General features: G+C 35.9%; 1 protein-coding gene across 1 annotated transcript in view; it reads left to right on the plus strand.

Moving 5' to 3' along the window:
• Kcnu1 (potassium calcium-activated channel subfamily U member 1) overlaps window positions 1-10752 on the plus strand; it is a 167427-nt gene extending 156675 nt beyond the window's left edge. The window contains exons 26-28 of the mRNA XM_048792764.1: window positions 5413-5607; window positions 7773-7891; window positions 10255-10752. Coding sequence (XP_048648721.1) covers window positions 5413-5607; window positions 7773-7891; window positions 10255-10642 — 702 coding nt within the window. The 3' untranslated portion in view covers window positions 10643-10752. The remainder of the gene's footprint in view (window positions 1-5412; window positions 5608-7772; window positions 7892-10254) is intronic.
• The last annotated feature ends 7555 nt before the right edge of the window (window positions 10753-18307 follow it).

Consider the following 18307-nt stretch of genomic DNA (forward strand, 5'->3'; position numbering starts at 1 on the left):
TACATAAAATCTCAGAAGTCTTTTCTTAGGCTAGATGGTGAAGTCCATGAGAGAGAGACAAAGTCAAGTAAGTGTGCCCTATATAGGAAGTTGTCACATGAGGTTACAAGCCACGCTGGACCATTAGCTAGCCCTTAAAGTGTCCTGATAAGTGTGTAATTTAGGACTGGCTCTTGGTCAGCTGTCTATGGAATGGGGATGGCAATGGAGCACCAGGGCAGAAGGCACCACTTATGTCAAGGAGGCTCACAGGGATAGTGAACCTCTAAATACCTATCTGGTAGCCTTCTATTCTAGCTATTACATGTATCTTTAATGATGTATGGCACAGCAAAATGAACACACTGTGATAATGCTGAAATGCTGAGCTAAACCAGACTACCGAACATAATCAGTGAGTGCTGTCCTCTCTTGTTTTCCTTTCCTTGGATGATGTCCTATCCAACCATTCACACAGAAAGAAAAACAAACCTAAGGATCAGGCTGGAGTTGTCCCTGAGCCTCCAATGTCACAGGCTCCTCCCCTCTGGGTACCATTTGATCTTGGCTGGTCTCTGGATCTTACCACCTGGTCACATGGAAATAGCCTCAGAGAAAAAAGAGAACATTCACCATCATCTACTGGAAATACCAGAACACTCAGGTGTTCTCAAATCCTATACTTTATTTTCCTTACATAACAGAGCATTTCCTGGCTGAGGTTTGGGAGGAAGCAAAGACATCATTCTTCCCATATAGTTAGGATGTCAGCTATGGGCTCCATGGCCATCATCCCCTCTAACACAGACTCATGGCAGACATCAACAATAACCACAACCCTTCTCTCCTAGATCATACCTGCAAATCTTTCCCACGATAGACCTCTATGAGACTAATTCTCATAAATTCTGTTGTTGAGATGTTATCAATAACAATAGCAATATCAGTCATAGGAAGAGTAGTATCTTTCAAGCATTTCTCTTGTGCCAAAGACCTTGCTAAAGCATATTGTATTACCTTGTTGATTCTCCTGTCAACCCAATTAAGGAAATACTATTCTTAGATTTATTTTATAGATAAAGACTCTGAGGCTTAGAGGGGTATAATCTGTCAAAGGCCATATCACTGACAAATAAAAAAGTCTTTTTAAAACCCAAATGTTTTTATGTGATTCCAGAGACAGACCTCAACACCACAATCAACTGCCCCTCCAGAAACCTAGTTCTGTATTACTAGTATCTTTCCAATGCAAGAATTTTCAGGTTTTTCTTAGAGGAATCCAACTCTCTGAGTGCTCAGGGGTTGCTGAGGAGACAGGCAGAAAAAAAACACAGACATGCCCTCCCACACCTCTCTCCTTGATTAGAGCAACCCTGCTTTTTTCTGTGCCATATTTGAGGCACATCTACATAAGATTTCATCGGAAGAAATATTTCTATTGCTAAGAAGACTTTAGAAACCACTCCCTACAAATTAGAATATAACAACCAGCAGAAAAGTATAGGAGTATACTGTTCTCCTTTCCAAGACAGGTTTCCCATTTCCAGTCAGAAGTCCTAAGTGGGAGGCAAGATTCAACCATTCCATCTATTTTTTTTCATCCCTTTTATACCATAATGTCCCTACCCCTAGAATATCTTAGGGGTTAGGCTCTTCCAACCTGATGCCCACCTCAATGTACCAAGAGATCGGGCCCCATGGCTGTACAATCAGTGGGTATAATTAAACTAAAACTGTTTGTTTCCCAGATGCCCACACTAACAGGAGAGCAAAGCTAAGAGATGTCTTCAGAATAGACTCTCTCAGGAAAAGGGGGCTCACACTTCAGCAAGCAAACCATGAAATAAGAGAAGAACACCAGCCTCAACTTCAATCTTGGTGAAATATTTCCCACATGATGTTTATGGGACTGCTTCCTTCCTATATGTACTTGGAAAACTTCATTGTGACTTTCCTTCTTTCCCTCCCAATCATCCTTATAAATTCTAAGGAGAATGAATATACAAGTCCCAGGATGCAGCAAAGCCCACAGTAATGTGTTATGAAGTAGTCGCCACTTAGAAATAATGAAGTCTTATATTTTCACACAAGTTTAAAATCTCTACATTGTGATGGATATTATATATTTTCACTGAAATATAATGGGTTTTTATCTCCAAATCTCCAACTGATACTGTTGATACTGTTGATGATATTCCCTGGTATACTACCTAAACTCCTGTCCCGTTTAGAAGAATTTGTCTATACATAATTCAGATTTGCTTTTAAATCTTTATCAGTTCAGTGCTATGAAAACTAAAATATGGAAAGACCAGTCAGGCCTATGTGCAAGAATCCTACATAGCTTTACAACTAAAGAGTCTCATAAATAGACAAGAACTTAGGGAACACTTTTCCTGTACTTGTGAGAAAACTGAAGCCCACAGAAGTTAGATGAAGTTCTCAAGGTCTCTCAGCTGGTTAGTTGCAATTTTCCAACCATAGAGCCTCACTTGGAGTTGAAAGTTATTTCCCAAAAGATGTTTGATCTTAAGGCCTTTGGAAAAATCTCAGAATAAAGAACAGCAGATGGCTAGGATATTAGTACGTATATTATTAGGTAATATTCCAGATTATGAAAGAGACCTCATGTTTTATTGCAGTTAAAAGCTTAAACAACTTGGGCTGCAACATTTTCTAACATTGGAAACTCAATGTTAGAAATTTTAGTATTCTAGTACATGCTATTACATTAGAATTGCATTCCAAAGTCCAAAAAATATTTCAAACACATTTTAACTTTGAAATTTTCTCGAGAAGGAAAAGAAAGCAAGCAAGCAAAGGAGGAAGAAAAGATGGAAGGGAGGGAAAGAAGAGAAGAGAGGAGAGGGGAGGGGAGGGGAGGGGAGAGGAGGGAAGGGGGGAAGAAAAAAAAGTGAAGTTGAGAAAGGTCAATAGCAAAAAACTCCAAATAAGAATAAGGAGATGAACTCACAGTATAAGGGTGACATATAAATCCCATTATTTTCCCCAATTTAGAATTGCAATCCTTTTGATGTCAAAACTGAAGAAATGGTATATTCAAAGGCTAAGACTCTCAGTTAAATATGTAAAGCACACGTTTCCCTAGAGCCATCAACAGCAGGATAACCCAAGAATTTACACCTTTTCTTTCATCAGAGGAGAATTATTCTAACAGTATTATGTTTGATCACTCACACTATGGCCACATGTGCTTAAACGGATTGTGGCTCAACCTGGATTTACATCCTCCATTTCCTCCTGGATGTCAGGGGGCTGATTCCAAAAGCACCTTTCTGGGTGCTAGTGGGATGGAACAAAGAGAAGAAATGCAAGTAGATTCTCCCAATCCAAGGACTAGAGTGAAGTCATCTTTTAATCCAAAAACTATGTTAAGAGTTACATTGATTTTCTCTTAATCCATATAACTTATGTTATTTCTTAAGTCAACCTGTACCAGCTACCTCTACATTTTACTAGTAATATTGGTTTGTTAAAACTCTCCTGCCTATTTTAGTCAGTAAATACCCTTACATTCCATAAACACCTGCCCCATTCAAAACAAGTACTTCTGAAGATGATGTTAAGTAGATTAAGGCCATCCTCTGAGAAAGCACATAATTTCAAGGAAGGATTTTTCTGTTCTGAAAATCAGCAGTGTCAGAATCTCTAGGGTGTTCTTTAAATTCTCTCTCCCACTTCCATTCATCAATTCTGATTCAGGAGATCTGGTATCTCATAAATCTGCGCTTGCTAGTGTAACTCCAGATAATCCAGGTACATGAAAACCAGTAATAAACGGAATAGAAATTAGTAATAGGTAGATTTCATTAAATCCTTCAAACAATGATAGAAGGTAGGTATTGTCATGTCAACTTTAAAGGAAAAAAAATGCATAAATTGCCCAAAAGTACTTGTCAAGGGTGTGACAATACAAGATTCAAACTCAGGCCTATTTCATATAAACAATTAACTAAAAAATACAGAAGAAGGAAAATAGAGTAAAAGCCAGAGGTCATGGGATCCTAAAGAGAAATAAGCTTCATTCTGATGAGGAGGCCCAAGCTGGTAAGAGATGAACAAGGTGTCTAAAAGCAAAACCGGGAGAGAAGAAAAGAATCGGTCAAGCCGCTACAGACTGACTAGTATGTGCATTGCAGTGAATAGTTAATGAAGATGAGCCAGGAAAGGGAGGGGATATCAGATCACAAGGGCTTTGAAGACCATAATAAGGTATCTAAGTTTGAGGAAGCAGATGGCATGATCTGATTCATGATTGCAAATGAGAAGAAAACTAAGTTGGGAAAACTAGTACAAAGGTCCCTTTAGAAATTCAGGCTTCAGTCGGGTATGGTAGTGCATGCCTATAATCCCAGCACTCAGGAAGCTGAGGGAGGAGGATCACTTGAGTCCAGGAGTTCTGGGCCAGCATAGGCAACACAGCAAGACCCTGTCTCGAAAATTACCACAAACCTCATCATTCACCATCATCATCACACAGGCTTCAGAAGAAGAGTACCTGAGTTTGGCTATAGAGAAAATGAGTGATAAAAATTCTAGGCTAATAACAGTCACTTATATTATTTATTATAACAATTATTGCTTTCCTATAATTATTTTTTCTGTAATACTTATTTCTTCAGGAATAAAAGTATAATATCGATTTTTTTAAAAAAAGATGGAAAGTTAAGAATGACATTTGCAAATATGTTCTTGCCTAGGCTACAGATTGTGGTAGGAATTGTGGAGAAAGGGAGTTCATGAAAATGTCTAGGACTATTTAGACTCAATCTTGTTTCAAAATAATTAGACTCACGTCATCATCTTGTTTCATTTTGATGTTAGTCATTCTAAAACCCCATACATTTACTTATCCAGAACCTATAATTTCTGAAATGTATAATAATAGTCATGGGAAATCCAAATATTAGTAAGACCTAAGTCAATGTCTGTCCTCAAGTCAGTCACAATCAAAAGGAGTATAAGTAGGCTCACATCCAAAAAAATAGCCCAAGTATAGATGACAATAGAATCAGAAGTCCCCTAGGAGAAAGTCTGTAGGGTGTTCCACTAAATACACATTTTTAAAATATATATGTTGCTGATAATTATGGTATCTGTGGCTTAACGTACTCCTCTGGTCATCTGTGAAAGAAAGAAATCCTTGGTATCTATATCATTACCCACTTTCTCCTCCTTCTACAGCATAAGCTCCAAGGAAACAGGATCATGGTCCAGGTTGTTTTCTCTCAGTTGTACCTAACCCAGTCTCCTATCCAAAGTGGTTTTGATAATAATAATCACAAGAGAAGTTCTCTGCACTATCTGGTCCATGTCAAACAGTGACGTCCACTAGATCTCCAGGTCTAAACAACTCCACCATTTACATGCTGGCTGCTCTAACATTACACATGAATTGTCCTTGCCCCCCAGGCCTTCTACAACTACCATGTCCTGGAATTACTTCAGATGCTGGTGACAGGAGGAGTAAGCTCTCAGATGGAACAACATTTGGATAAGGAGAAGTTCACTGGGTTGACCGACAGCTACTCTATGTATTCGTCTGGAAGAATGCGGTGTAAACTGGGGCTTCTGTCCTTAGAGCAAACGATTTTATCAGACATTCAAGTGAGTCTACTCTTATCATACTAGATTCTCTCACTTCCTGAACACTCTGAGTTTCTGAAAATTGTGTTGGCTGTTTGGGTTTATAGATGGTCTACCACACAGAAATAATAATAGCAGTAATAAAATTAATACAATCTTATATTCATAGATTGTTTTACAACTCAGTGCATTTTCTTGTTATTTTTTGTAGCAATACCAGGAAATAGACAGTGGAGTGGGTTAGTGATCATGAGAGTGGACTTCTGACAAAAGAACTAGTTTAGCCCATTTACCTTCTCTTTTGCAAATGTGCTGTCTTGCCCTTCTACCTTCTGCCATGGGGTGACACAGCAAGAAGAGCTTTGCTAGATGTGGGGCCCCTTGACTTTGAACATCTCTTCCTCTGGATTGTAAGAAATAAATCTTAGATCTTTATAACTTATTCTGTTACTGTAGCATAAAATGGGCAAGAATACCTAATAACTTTGTACCTTGACAAGGTTATTACTGATAATTATAATACTTAAAGCTTACTAAGTATTTTCCCTGTGCCTGACTCCTTCAGATTTTTTCACTTAATCTGTCCAAGGATTTGTACAGTAGGCATCATCATTAATTTCATTTAACAGATCAGAAAACTGAGGTTTTCAGAAGCAAGGGCTTACCTGAGGCCACCATATTGTTCAACAATGTCAGAGCAGGGTTCCATCTCAGGAATACTGTCCCAGAGTCTGACCATTCTTCCAGTAACCACAATGCTAAAGAAATATGATCAGGTCAGCTGACATCAGGCAGAATAGCTCTGTGATTAAGTCAAAGAATCACAGTGGGCTAACCAGTAGAAAATGCTTGACTTTTCTTAATCCAGGTTGCTGCTGAATGACCAATTATAGCAAAGGGAGGCGATAAGAATTCTGGCAAATTCTAGTGGCGCATCTAGGCATCAGAGTAGAGTGCAGACTGCACATGAATAATCTACTGATCAGTGTGTTGCTTTTTTGTTTGTTTATTGTTTTTTGATGCCAAAGATCAAACCTAGGAGCACTTAACCACTGAGTCACATCCCTAGTCCTTTTTTATTTTTAATTTGAATAAAGAGTCTCAATAAGTTGCTTAGGGCCTGGCTAAATTATTATGGTTAGCTTTGAACTTGCAATCCTCCTGTCTCAGTCTCCTGAGCCACTGGGATTCTAGGCATGGGCCACAACTCCAAGCGCTGGTTTGGTTTTGATTAATATTGTTATCCACCTGTCCAGTGTTATTGTTAGAGGCAGACCTTGACAAGGAAACATCTTTTTCTGGTTCAGTGGACATCAGAAAAAATTGCTCCCTTCACAAGGAGCATGGTGTTCCAGGACTCCTTGCCCAGTGTGTCTCAACATATGCTACCAAAAAGGGCACATCCTATACTCTTTGCATTTGAAGTCCAGGTACAAACAACTTTCCAAACACTCCCACAGTATTGTCTGATCTTGTGCATTTCTGTGGACCCGGGTGCCTCATCTGCAGTTGACTAGTGAGTGATTTTATGCAGCTGGCAACCTCCTGCTGGTATCAGAGAAATAATAGATTGGTCTGCCCATGTGTCTTACCTTCACTCACTTTGCTCTTTTCTTAAGAAATCGTAGAACTGAGCAGACTGTTTTCTTTTGCCCTTTCTGAACCTATTTGTCCTATCTGCTGCTGCTTTTGAACTCATTGTCTATTTGTGATAAGTTTGTTGGCCAGAGACCAAATGTAAGAAGTGTGCTTGAGATTGTGATCTCAGTAAGAGTGGGATGAGATGACTCCCTGGAGGTCATCTAACATCCCAATCATGGACTAACTCAAAAACTGAATTCGGAACCCATTGCTCATTGTTAATTCTCAATGATGGTCACCAAATAGGAAAAGTAATAAGAATACACACGTACCACACGCATCCAAGGCTCTCAGAAGAACTTGAATGACAAAAAGAAAAGCAAATCACACAGATTAGTATCTCAAAACTAATCATCAGTTACTATAATTACCAAGTCACTAAACACTATTATCATAAATATATTAGGAAATGTCTTTCAGGTCTTCTAAAGTTGGACCGCAAAAAAAAAAAAAAAGGAAAATAACATTTGAATAAGTGCTTGTTATTGCTTGATGAATGTGCCCAGCAGACACGTTTTTCTCTCTCTCTCTTTTTTTTTTCACAGCCAAGAACCACCTTTGGACAACTATTCTGTGGCTCATTATATTGTCTTGGAATCTTATGTGTTGGCTTATACCGCATGATAGATGAAGAGGCGCGCAACCCAGAACATAAAAGGGGAGTGTGCTAATTTGAAAAGTGCTGGCCACCCACCCAAGCAGGAGAACCAAAGCTACTTTATATGTGAAAGAGAACTCCATAGCTCAGAGTCCACAGTTATTATGGAAAGATGCTGGTAAATCATGATGTAGGAAGAAAGAAGAATGAGTGTAAACAATAGGAATGCTGATGGTTAACGCCTTCTAAGGAGGATGGTGTTTGTGTCCCCAGTGAAAACTGAAATATGCAGACCTAAATTTTAAATAAGTTCTTTTGCAACCTAACTTCCATCCACGATTGTACAACTTTCTAAAGCTAAAGACATTGTCTGCATTGGAAAGATTTACTTGTTTTTTGCTGGACTCATTTTGTAAATATTTATTGAGTGCTTCTTTCCAGCCACTGTGCTTTGTGCTTATAAATCAGGGATGCACTTTGTTCATATTTCAACTTTATTAACTGGAGATCCTTCTGCCAGGAGTGTGGAAGAGAGAGGAAATGTATATAGAGGATATAAGAAAAGAAGATACCATCTAGAGACAATACAATTGTTTAGGCCCTAGATAAGATTCTCACAGTAGAATGCACAGTAGTCAATAAAGAAGGAGGAATTAAAAATGATGGAGTGGAAATAGACAATTGAAACCCATTCTAGGAGAAAAGAGAAAGAAACAAAATTATTAATGTGAATGGTCTCAAGTAGAAGAAAAAAGTCCCTGTAATTTCTCTATTAATAAGAGAAAAGGAGAAAAATAACAGATTCTTAGGAAGACCTATAATATATCTAGGTGTGAGGTATACTTTTGGGGATTTTTATTTAGTACTAAGATTTCTCAGTTCATAGGCATTGCTGAGAAAGAAAATAAAAGTAATTCAGGGAATTGAAGAAAGGTAAGACTTGAACTACTAAGAAGAATGCAATGAGGTTTAACCATGAAGCAATGCTAGACTGTAAAGAGAAAAGACAGTAACACTGGAAATCCTGAAAAAGTTAGAGTAGATATACCCAGAGGAAGGAAATGAGAGAGAAGGAATGATGGGGTGTTGTGGTTGGAGAGTGACTTACTGAAGCTTAAGATTTTTGACAGGCAATGACAATATCCAGCATGTGGCCCTGAAAATGGTTTGGAGATAAACTATCATTCGGTAGTAGAAATCATAGAAATGTGTCTGGATGACAGAGCTGTAAACCACAGAGATACTACAAGCACATAAGATGATAGTGGCTCTGAGGTTTGGGGGGAAAAATATATCCCAAGTGCCAAAGACCTAAATGAAGGTCTACAGATGGCACTGAGGAATCAGTAGGGAGGTTAATATAACTTTACAGAACTCACTGTGAAGTAAGTGCGTGAGGTGTGAGGTTATGGAAGCAATACTGAGAAGCATACTTGATTCTGGCATGCTCTTTCTCTGCTTGAACTCTAATCCCTGGCCCCAACACCTCAGGAAAACCTGTAGAACATGGTAATTGAGAAAATATGCAGTTTATACTTGAGAGGATCTCAAGGAAGGAAATGGCACTCCTGTTTTAAATGATATATGTGCTTAGGCTAAATCTTGTTTAAAATAAAATAGAGGTTACAGTATTTTCAATGAAAAGATAATAATGGATAAATTATTCAGTAAAGGAAAGTCAATCATGCATTGAGGTCCATGTTTAGGAGAGAAGTAACCATTTGGGACAGCAGTGAAGAAATACAGGGTGAAAGTCATAAGAGGTTATCCTCTCTGTTTTGTCGTGAACACTAGGTATTAATTAACTTATTTATTAAGGATTTGCTATGTATCTGATATTTTGCTAAGACAGCTTGCTTCCCTACAAAGTCTTCCTATGCAAATACAGACTTTGAATTTTCCTTAAGATTCATTGACATTCACTATTTGCTTACCAGTCAAAGTTTCAAATAGAACTTTGTGTGAAACCTGTTTGCATGAGTACTAGCTTATGGTAGGCCTAAGCCAGGATGGAAATATCTGGAATACCTGTTATCTTCCAATTTGACAGAGCCTGGCTCGGTGTTCAATTTTGTACTTACTGAATTCATTAGTGTAGTGCATGTTCAAAGAAGTTAAACCTGGAGTTAGGAAGTCCTTAGAGATCAGCAAACCAAACCACAGTCTTATTCCTTTCCCACTAAAGCAGTGAGAACAGCAAACCCCAAAAAGGGAGATTTTATTCCTAAGGTCCCCAATCCCTCCTCTAAGACTTCCTCTATTCGGTGTCCCAGAGATCTTTATTATCAATCAGAAACCAATGAAGCAAAGCAAAACAAAAGCAGTTCCTCTTTTGACCCAGCAAAATGATGTCTTTATTTTGTTCATTGCCTATAACCATTCTGTCCTAGCCACAGAAGCTCAGAATTCATCTTTGACTTTCCTTATAGGTTTGTGATTACCCGACCAGCCAATGACCTTAAGTTGCTGCCTTCAGATCTTGTGTTTTGTGCCATCCCTTTCAGCACCGTCTGTGAAAAAAAGGATGGTGATTCATTTCAACCAATACATGAAGTTGAAAATATCGTATCAAGAGAATCATCGATGAATGCAAACCTAAGTTATCCTACTGCGGTTGACCCAGTGAGTGAGAGTACGCCACAGAAATTGTTTAGTTCCGTCCAATCTATGGAGGTAAAACCTTCTTTCTTTTCTGAAACTCAACAAGCAACGCCTAGTTTGAGTTTTAGGCTCTCAACCGACGCAAAGGCAAATGAAAATGTGAAAGAAAATGAAAAGGAAAACATGAAGGAAACCCTGAAGGAGAATGTGCCTTAGTGTCCAAGCTAAACTGACCCATTGATATTCTCCACAAACTTCTAATCTGATACTAACAAGGCATCTTCAAAGATGATGACTTTGAACAAAGAAAATAAAAATGGAAGCATGCCACTTTTGTGCCCATGGCTTGCTAGGTGGTTGACCAGCAAGCCACACTGTTTTGGAAGAGACCAAAATCTAATCTTGTCCCACTGGATCTGGTGTGATAAATAAAGAGATATATGATAAATGCTATTAAGAGAAATTCAATGGTCTATTTCCTTGGAGCAAAAAATGGGCTAGTTTGGGTTGCATTTAAAGAAGTCATCCAGGTAGAGAGATGCGGATTGAAATTGGAATTAATTTGTTTGTAACTAAGCCTTACGTATGTACTGGTACATAATAGGTATATAATAAGAATGACTATTAAAGCATCTTGGAATGGGATGCCTGGGTAAAGTCAATTAGATTGAAATAGGTAGACTTTCAAATTCCCTAACTCAGAAATAGAGACATTATTGCATGAAAAGTTTAAAGCATTTCCCCATAGTTCATGTTCTAAAATAAACCAATCCACTGCTCTTAAACTTCTCTTCAATCAAGCCATTTCCCCTAGGTATTACTCTATTAACACAATAAGCAAAAGTTCAGCACATCTAAGAAATATTCACTACCAGTTGATAGTCTTGGAATGATGAGTTTGGTAAACAAAGCTTTCTTGCAAAGGGAAGAAGAAAGGGAATAATGAACTATATTTCTCATAAACTATTTTACATAATGTTTACTATATCCCTTAAATATTAGCATATTTGAGGATTTTGTCTCATTACCTTTGTTTTTACAAGGAAGAAAGTATGTCACACACATGTCACCAAATAAAATGGAACACACCCAGTTAAATTTGAATTTTAGATAAACAACAAATAATTTATAAGTATGTCCAAGCTATTCACTTAGCTAATCAGCAATCAAATCAACATTCAAATGGTTTGACTTGAGCACTTGGAGACATTATGCCTTCAAATGTACAAATAAAAGAAACAGAACAAACTAAAATAAAAACAAGGTCATTCATCCATAGGAAAAAAAATGCATTAGTTAAGCCTTGGCTGTAGCAAAATCAACTCAATCTATATAGAAAAGAGAGTAATTGTCAGGAAACAAGGAAATCCTTTTCCTTCCTTCCTTTCTTCCTCCTTTTTTTCTTAACTTCTAATTCCCTTTCTTCCTTTCTTATTTTCTTTTTTATTTTCTCCTTCCTTTATTCCCTCCCTCCCATTTCCTCTTTCTTTCTTCACTTCTTTCTTTCTTTCAAGGGTGCCTACATCTTCATCCTACTCTCCTTTTATCCTTTCTTTGTTTTTTCATATACATAGCACAATCTAGTTTCCTGTAATTTGAAATGTATCCGTAGAGTAATGCACACTTAACCGACTGTCTTTGAATCTCCAATAATAATTTCTGAAAGTATATGATGGCCTCAGCTTTGGCCCCTCCAGTCCAAATGCTAACACCTGAGGAGCAGGGTGCCTCTAAAGAGAGGATTGTCCTCATGGAAGGGAGGATGGCTTGTGGCCAAGGAAGACATGGCACTAAAGTCTACAACAAAGATAGCATTATTCCCCTTGCCCATTTTATACCATGGGCATTAAATATACAAAGCAGGTTTAGCAACAGCAAAATATTCCTAACAAAGAAACTGCGGTTTAGCCCTATGGATATTCAAGATCCACAAACCACTGCTATACATATATTGACCAATTTGCTTAGCACCCCGGCTTCAGTTCTCCTGAGTAAAAACCTCCATGTGATTACATTTCAACAGAGTAGACCAATTCAAAACATAAATACTTTGTTTTTTTATAATTCATAGGAATAAGTTCCAGAAATCTAGCTAAAGTAATATTAAGGTATAGCCAATGTGTGAACATTCATATTACCACTCTTGATACATAAAATCATCAGGGTACCCCTAAACTCATTTGTCAAATGATTCCATACTCCAGAACCAAATTATTCACCTATAAATGACATTTTAATATGACTCATACCATCAGATCCTTTGGCACTGTAGTGGATATTTAATTCATAGTAATTATTTAACACTCATTAAGAGTAGAATCAATATGAAGACAAGGGTAAAAAGACAACAAACACATGCTACAATATTTAAAGCTTACAAATACATGCTACAATATTTAAAAATTGTTGAGGCTTTGGCATTGTCAAAACTGGATGAAAGCTACATATTCCTTACTCAGAAAAAATTTATGTATGTGTATAGTCCACAAAATTTATTACTTAAATAGAAGGCAGGTCATGGATCCACCTATAGTCTATATCCTTGATAAAGATTTTCGTTAACCAGAAGGAAGGTCACCAGAAAGAACAGGGCAGGGGAGTCAAGAGACTTGAGTATTTTTTTAAACATCTCATTAATCATTTTTTTAAACTATTGGTAAATTATTAAACCATTCTTGGCTACTTTCTACAAATCAGGGCACGCAGTTATTCATTAGGAAAAAAAAAAGGAAACTTAGAGTTTTTTTTTTTTAAATGTGATAAGACTTTGGTCAAAAAATTAAATCAGAATAGTCATTTGGAAGTTATCCTCATAAATGAGTCAGGAGAGAAATTATTTTACTGTTTGTAAAAGGAGTATGTAACACTAGAAGATTAAGAACACTGCTTCCATATTTATTTATTGAATTTGTATATTCCCTACCACCATACATCAGGCAGGGTACTAGATGCTGAGGAAAAAGTAGTGACCAGGGAGTCAAAAGAAATAAATGAGAACCAGGACCCTAATTAACCATCAACTACTGGGAGGGGCCACCTCATCTGTGAAAGACTCACTAGATTGCTTTCACTGACCCAAGAAAGGAGCAAGGAGATTTATCTTCACTTAGGAATGTGGGTCCAAAAAATACCAATCATGAGGAATCTCCAAGCTCATGTGATGAGCTGGTGAAGTATCCACATTTATATCATGTTATGGAAGGAGTTTAAAACTGCATAAATAATGTGAGGAAAATCTGATTGCAAACCAGCAACATTCTTGAGGTAACTAGTTGAAATAAATCTTTGAAGGAAATATTTCTACAACTCAGGACATACAGGACTCCATCAAGAAAAAAAGAAAAGTAAGTTCAAAACTTCAAAAAAATGAACAATAATCTCATAGTAGAAAAAGTAAATAAATTAGAAATGACATGAGAAAGTCATGATTCTCATAAGTGAGAGATGGAAGATAAATCAAACTAGGTTAGCATGACCCCAGACTTTGGATATTAGAACAATCTGAAAAAGACCATAAAATTGCTGTATTTAATATGATGAAATTATTTTAGAATATGATTACAAGTCATAATGAAAGAAGAGGTAACTGTGAAAAAATGAACAGGTAGACTTGAAAAGAACCAAAATTCCAGAAATAATTAAATTAAAAATTAAATTTACAAATTGAGCAATAAATTAGATAAATATAAAGAATGTAGCTAAAATTCATGTTGAAGAGAGAATGGAAAATATGAATGAGAGGTTAAGAGACAATAGATGGAAAAATATGAAAATGTACAATATACAAATCATTCATTTCCACAAAGGCAGAATAAGAAAAATGAAAAAATCTTATACAATTTAGAATTAATAAATGACAAGAATTCTATGATTTAAGAAGTCTAATGAATTATCAGCAGGAAAATTAAAACAAATTTACATGTATGTATATCTATATCCATACCTAGAAAAGATAGCAGTTTTTTTCTAAGGAGATTGTTACTGAGAAATTGAAGGAGAAAAAAGATAATGGACTAGCAACATCAAAAATAATAGGGGTGGGGTTGGGGCTGGGGCCCAGTGGTAGAGCACTTGCCTAGTATGTGCAAGGCACTGGGTTCAATCCTTAGCACCATATTAAAAAATTATAAAGCCATGCTATCTATCTACAACTACAAAAAAAGTTTAAAAAAATAAAGGAGATACAAAAGTATACTATACTACCTATGTTGCCACTCAAGAGGGGAAGACATAAATGATTACCATTTTAATGACTGAGAACACATAACTTAGAGACCTTTATTGAAAGAACTAATAAAAAATATATTTCAGTAGGAAGAGAATGAACTTTAAAAGATGGAGTAATACTTAAGAAACTATGATGAGAAAATAATTGAAACTTATTATAAACATACATCAGTTATAGTAATAATGGTAATAACTTGGGAAGAGTTAAAAGTAAATTAGCACTAACAAAGAAATAAGAGAGGATATGAGAGAGATGATCAAGTAAAATTCTAAAATTGTAGCATTTTTCAGAAGGAGCATAGAGATAATAATTGACTTTAACATCAAACAAATCACGTAAACATTTAGATAATAAACCAGAAAAACAGGATATGACTTCTATATCAGCTGAGAGAAGCTAATCAGAAAAAAAGACGAAAATAGAATTTAAAAACAGTAACAATTTAGAATTTTTTAAAAAAATTAATGAATTACATGTAGAAAACAAAATTTAAAAGATAGTGGTAATTGTGAACATATGACATTAAACAGATGTAAATGAGTCAATCTTGTTAGGTAAAGGACAGATTTTCAGATTATACTTTTAAAACAGATATATACTAGTTATAGCAGAAAATAGGATTCAGAAAATGTAAAACTGAAAATAAGTAAAAAGATATGCTAGAAAAATATGGACATTTGGGTTGTTTCTATTTGGGGGCTATTATCAATAATGTTGCTTGTGTAGACTAGGGTACAAGTTTTTGTGAGAACATTCAAGGATTGTGAATTGTTATGCACATGTAAAGGCCTTGCAGTACATAAAACAAAAGCAGTTCACAATCATTGAGCAAACCACAATCCTAGAGAAGGACTTTAACATACTTTTCTGATAAACAAATAAATCAAACAGAAAGATATTAGCATATATATAGATAATGTGAACCACATAGTTAACTGGATTGAACTAATGGATGGAACTACATATAAAAATAAATGTACATATAATCACTAATCCAGCAAATAGCAACAAGTTTTCCCAACACATTTATATCTTAATTTTCCTATAGTCATCATGAAAATCAAACTGTATGAATCAATAATATCATACCAACCACATTGCAATAAAATTAAAACTTGGTAACAAACACTCAGACCTCAACAAACAAAATTTAACACATTTAAAGTAAATAATAAAAAATCTAAACCCCATTGGTCAAATTTAAAACTTCATGGGATATTACTAACTTTTGAGATGTCAATTATAATGCAAAGATAATATATTAAAATTTATGGTGTATGTCTTTAATGATATTGAAAAAACTGGATATCCACTTGCAAAAGAATAAATTTTGACCCTATACCATATACAAAAATTAACTCAAATGGATTAAAGATCTAAGTCCCAAAAAGTCAATGCTCCTGAAAGAAAACAAAGAAAGAACTTTGTGACATTGGATTTGGCAAAATATTGAACATGTCACCAAAAGTATAAACAATAGAAACAAAATAAACAAAAGGAGCTATACAAACTCAAAAGCTACTCTACAGCAAGGTAAACAATCAACAGAGTAAAAAAGCAACCTAAAGAATTGGAGAAAATATCTACAAATTATTTATCAGATAAGGGATTAATATATAAATTATATAAAAACTCCTATAACTTGGAAACAAAAAGCCTGATCAATCCAATTTAAAAATGAGCAAAAAACCCTTGACTAGACATCTCTCTGTACCCCCCCCTCTATACACACACACACACACACACATGGATGTCTAATACACATAGGAAAGTTAGTCAACATAACTAGTCAACAGGGAATTGCAAGTCTAAAACAGAAGCTATCACCTCTCTAACTAGGATAGGAGAAGATATTAAAAACAAAAAGCAAAAAGAAACAGAAAATAATAAATGTTGGCAAAACTGTGGAGGAACTAGAATAGAACCATTTTGCACTGTTGGTTGGAATGTAAAATGGTATAGTCATTATGGAAAACAATAAAATTAAAAAATAGAATCTCCATATAATCCTGTACTTTCGCTTCTCAGTATTTATACTCCCAAAATTGAAAATAGGATCTTGAAAGGGTATTTGCACAAGCTTATTGTACCAGTTTTATTCACAGAAGCCACAAAGTGGAACCAACCAAAATGTTCATTGACAAACAAATGGAAAAATATATTGTGATATATGATATATGCATATGAAAATATTATTCAGATTCCTTAAGGAAGCAAATCTTGTCCTACACCAAGACACAGGTGAACTATGAGGATACTATGTGGAGTGAAATAATCCAGCTACAAAAAAAATGCTGATTTCACTTATATAACATTTCCCAAATTGTCCAACAACCAACTCTTAGAAACAGAGAGAAAATGGTGGTTGTCAGTAGCTGAGGGGAAGGAAGAAAAGCGGAGTTGTTCAATGGGTATAGAATTTCAGTTTTTTTGCAAGATGAGAAAGTTCTCAAGATCTGTTGAACAACAATGTGTATCTAGTTGACACTATTGTACAATGAAGAAAAAAAGCCAATAAAATGGTAAATTTCTTGTTATGTATTTTTGATCACAATAAAAATTTGGGGGTATGTATAATTAGTAGAAAGAAATGGATTTATATTCTTATCATACTTATGTGGCAATAGGCAAAACATTAAAAATTGATGAACTAATTGCTCAACTTAGTAAATTGGAAAATAATAGTAAATTGGTATAAATCTAAAGACATTTTGCATCAGTTTTTATATTTTCTAATTACTTGAGTAGAAAAGGAAACCAGAGCATAAATTATATACAGGTCAACTTTGCAGCTGGGCATAGTGGCACATGCTTGTAATCACAGCAATTTGGGAGGCTGAGACAGACGGATTGCAGATTTGAGGCCAGGCTTGGCAGTTTAGCAAGACCTTGCCTCAAAATAAGAAGGGTTGGGGATGTAGTGGAGTTCAATTATAGTACCCCAAACAAAAAGGTCAAGAACATTTAAAGTTGTTATGTAATAAGCTGGGCATGGTGGCACATGCCTATAATCCCAGTGACTTGGATGGTTGAGGCAGGAAGATTGCAAGTTCGAGGCCACCTTCAGCAACTTAGCTGTGGTTTTTCCTCAAAAAAAAAAAAAAAAAAGCCAAAGGACTAAAGGACTGAGGATGTAATGCAGCATGGAGTACTCCTGGATTCAATTCTCCAGTACTGAAACAAACAAGCAAGCAAACAAACAAACAAACAAACAAAAAGAATCAGCTTTACTCAGTATCTATTTGCTATTTTGAGAAATAGCAAAAATGCCCTTTATTAAATGAACTTTTTTCAGGTAGCCTATGAGAATGACAGAGCAGTATTTGAACAGCACTGAGAAATAGAACAACTAGGTTAAGATGAAAAGGCTGGAGACAATGTAAAAATCTCTAAAATCCACCATTATGAATGCAATCCTCGAACATGCAGCACCAATATTACCTGAAATTGGACCCCATCCCAGACCTATTGAATCAAAACTTGCATTTTATAAAGTTCCGTGGGTGATTCATACACTAAAGCTTGGGAAGCATGTTTATGTATGCATGCTTTTAATATACATGCTACATATGTGACATATGCATGCCACATATTACATATGTGCATATAAATGGGAGTATATATGTGTGTTGCCTATGGGTCATGTATTGCAT

The sequence above is a fragment of the Marmota marmota genome, unplaced genomic scaffold (genome assembly GCF_001458135.2).
Source record: "Marmota marmota marmota unplaced genomic scaffold, marMar, whole genome shotgun sequence".
Classification (NCBI taxonomy): domain Eukaryota; kingdom Metazoa; phylum Chordata; class Mammalia; order Rodentia; family Sciuridae; genus Marmota; species Marmota marmota.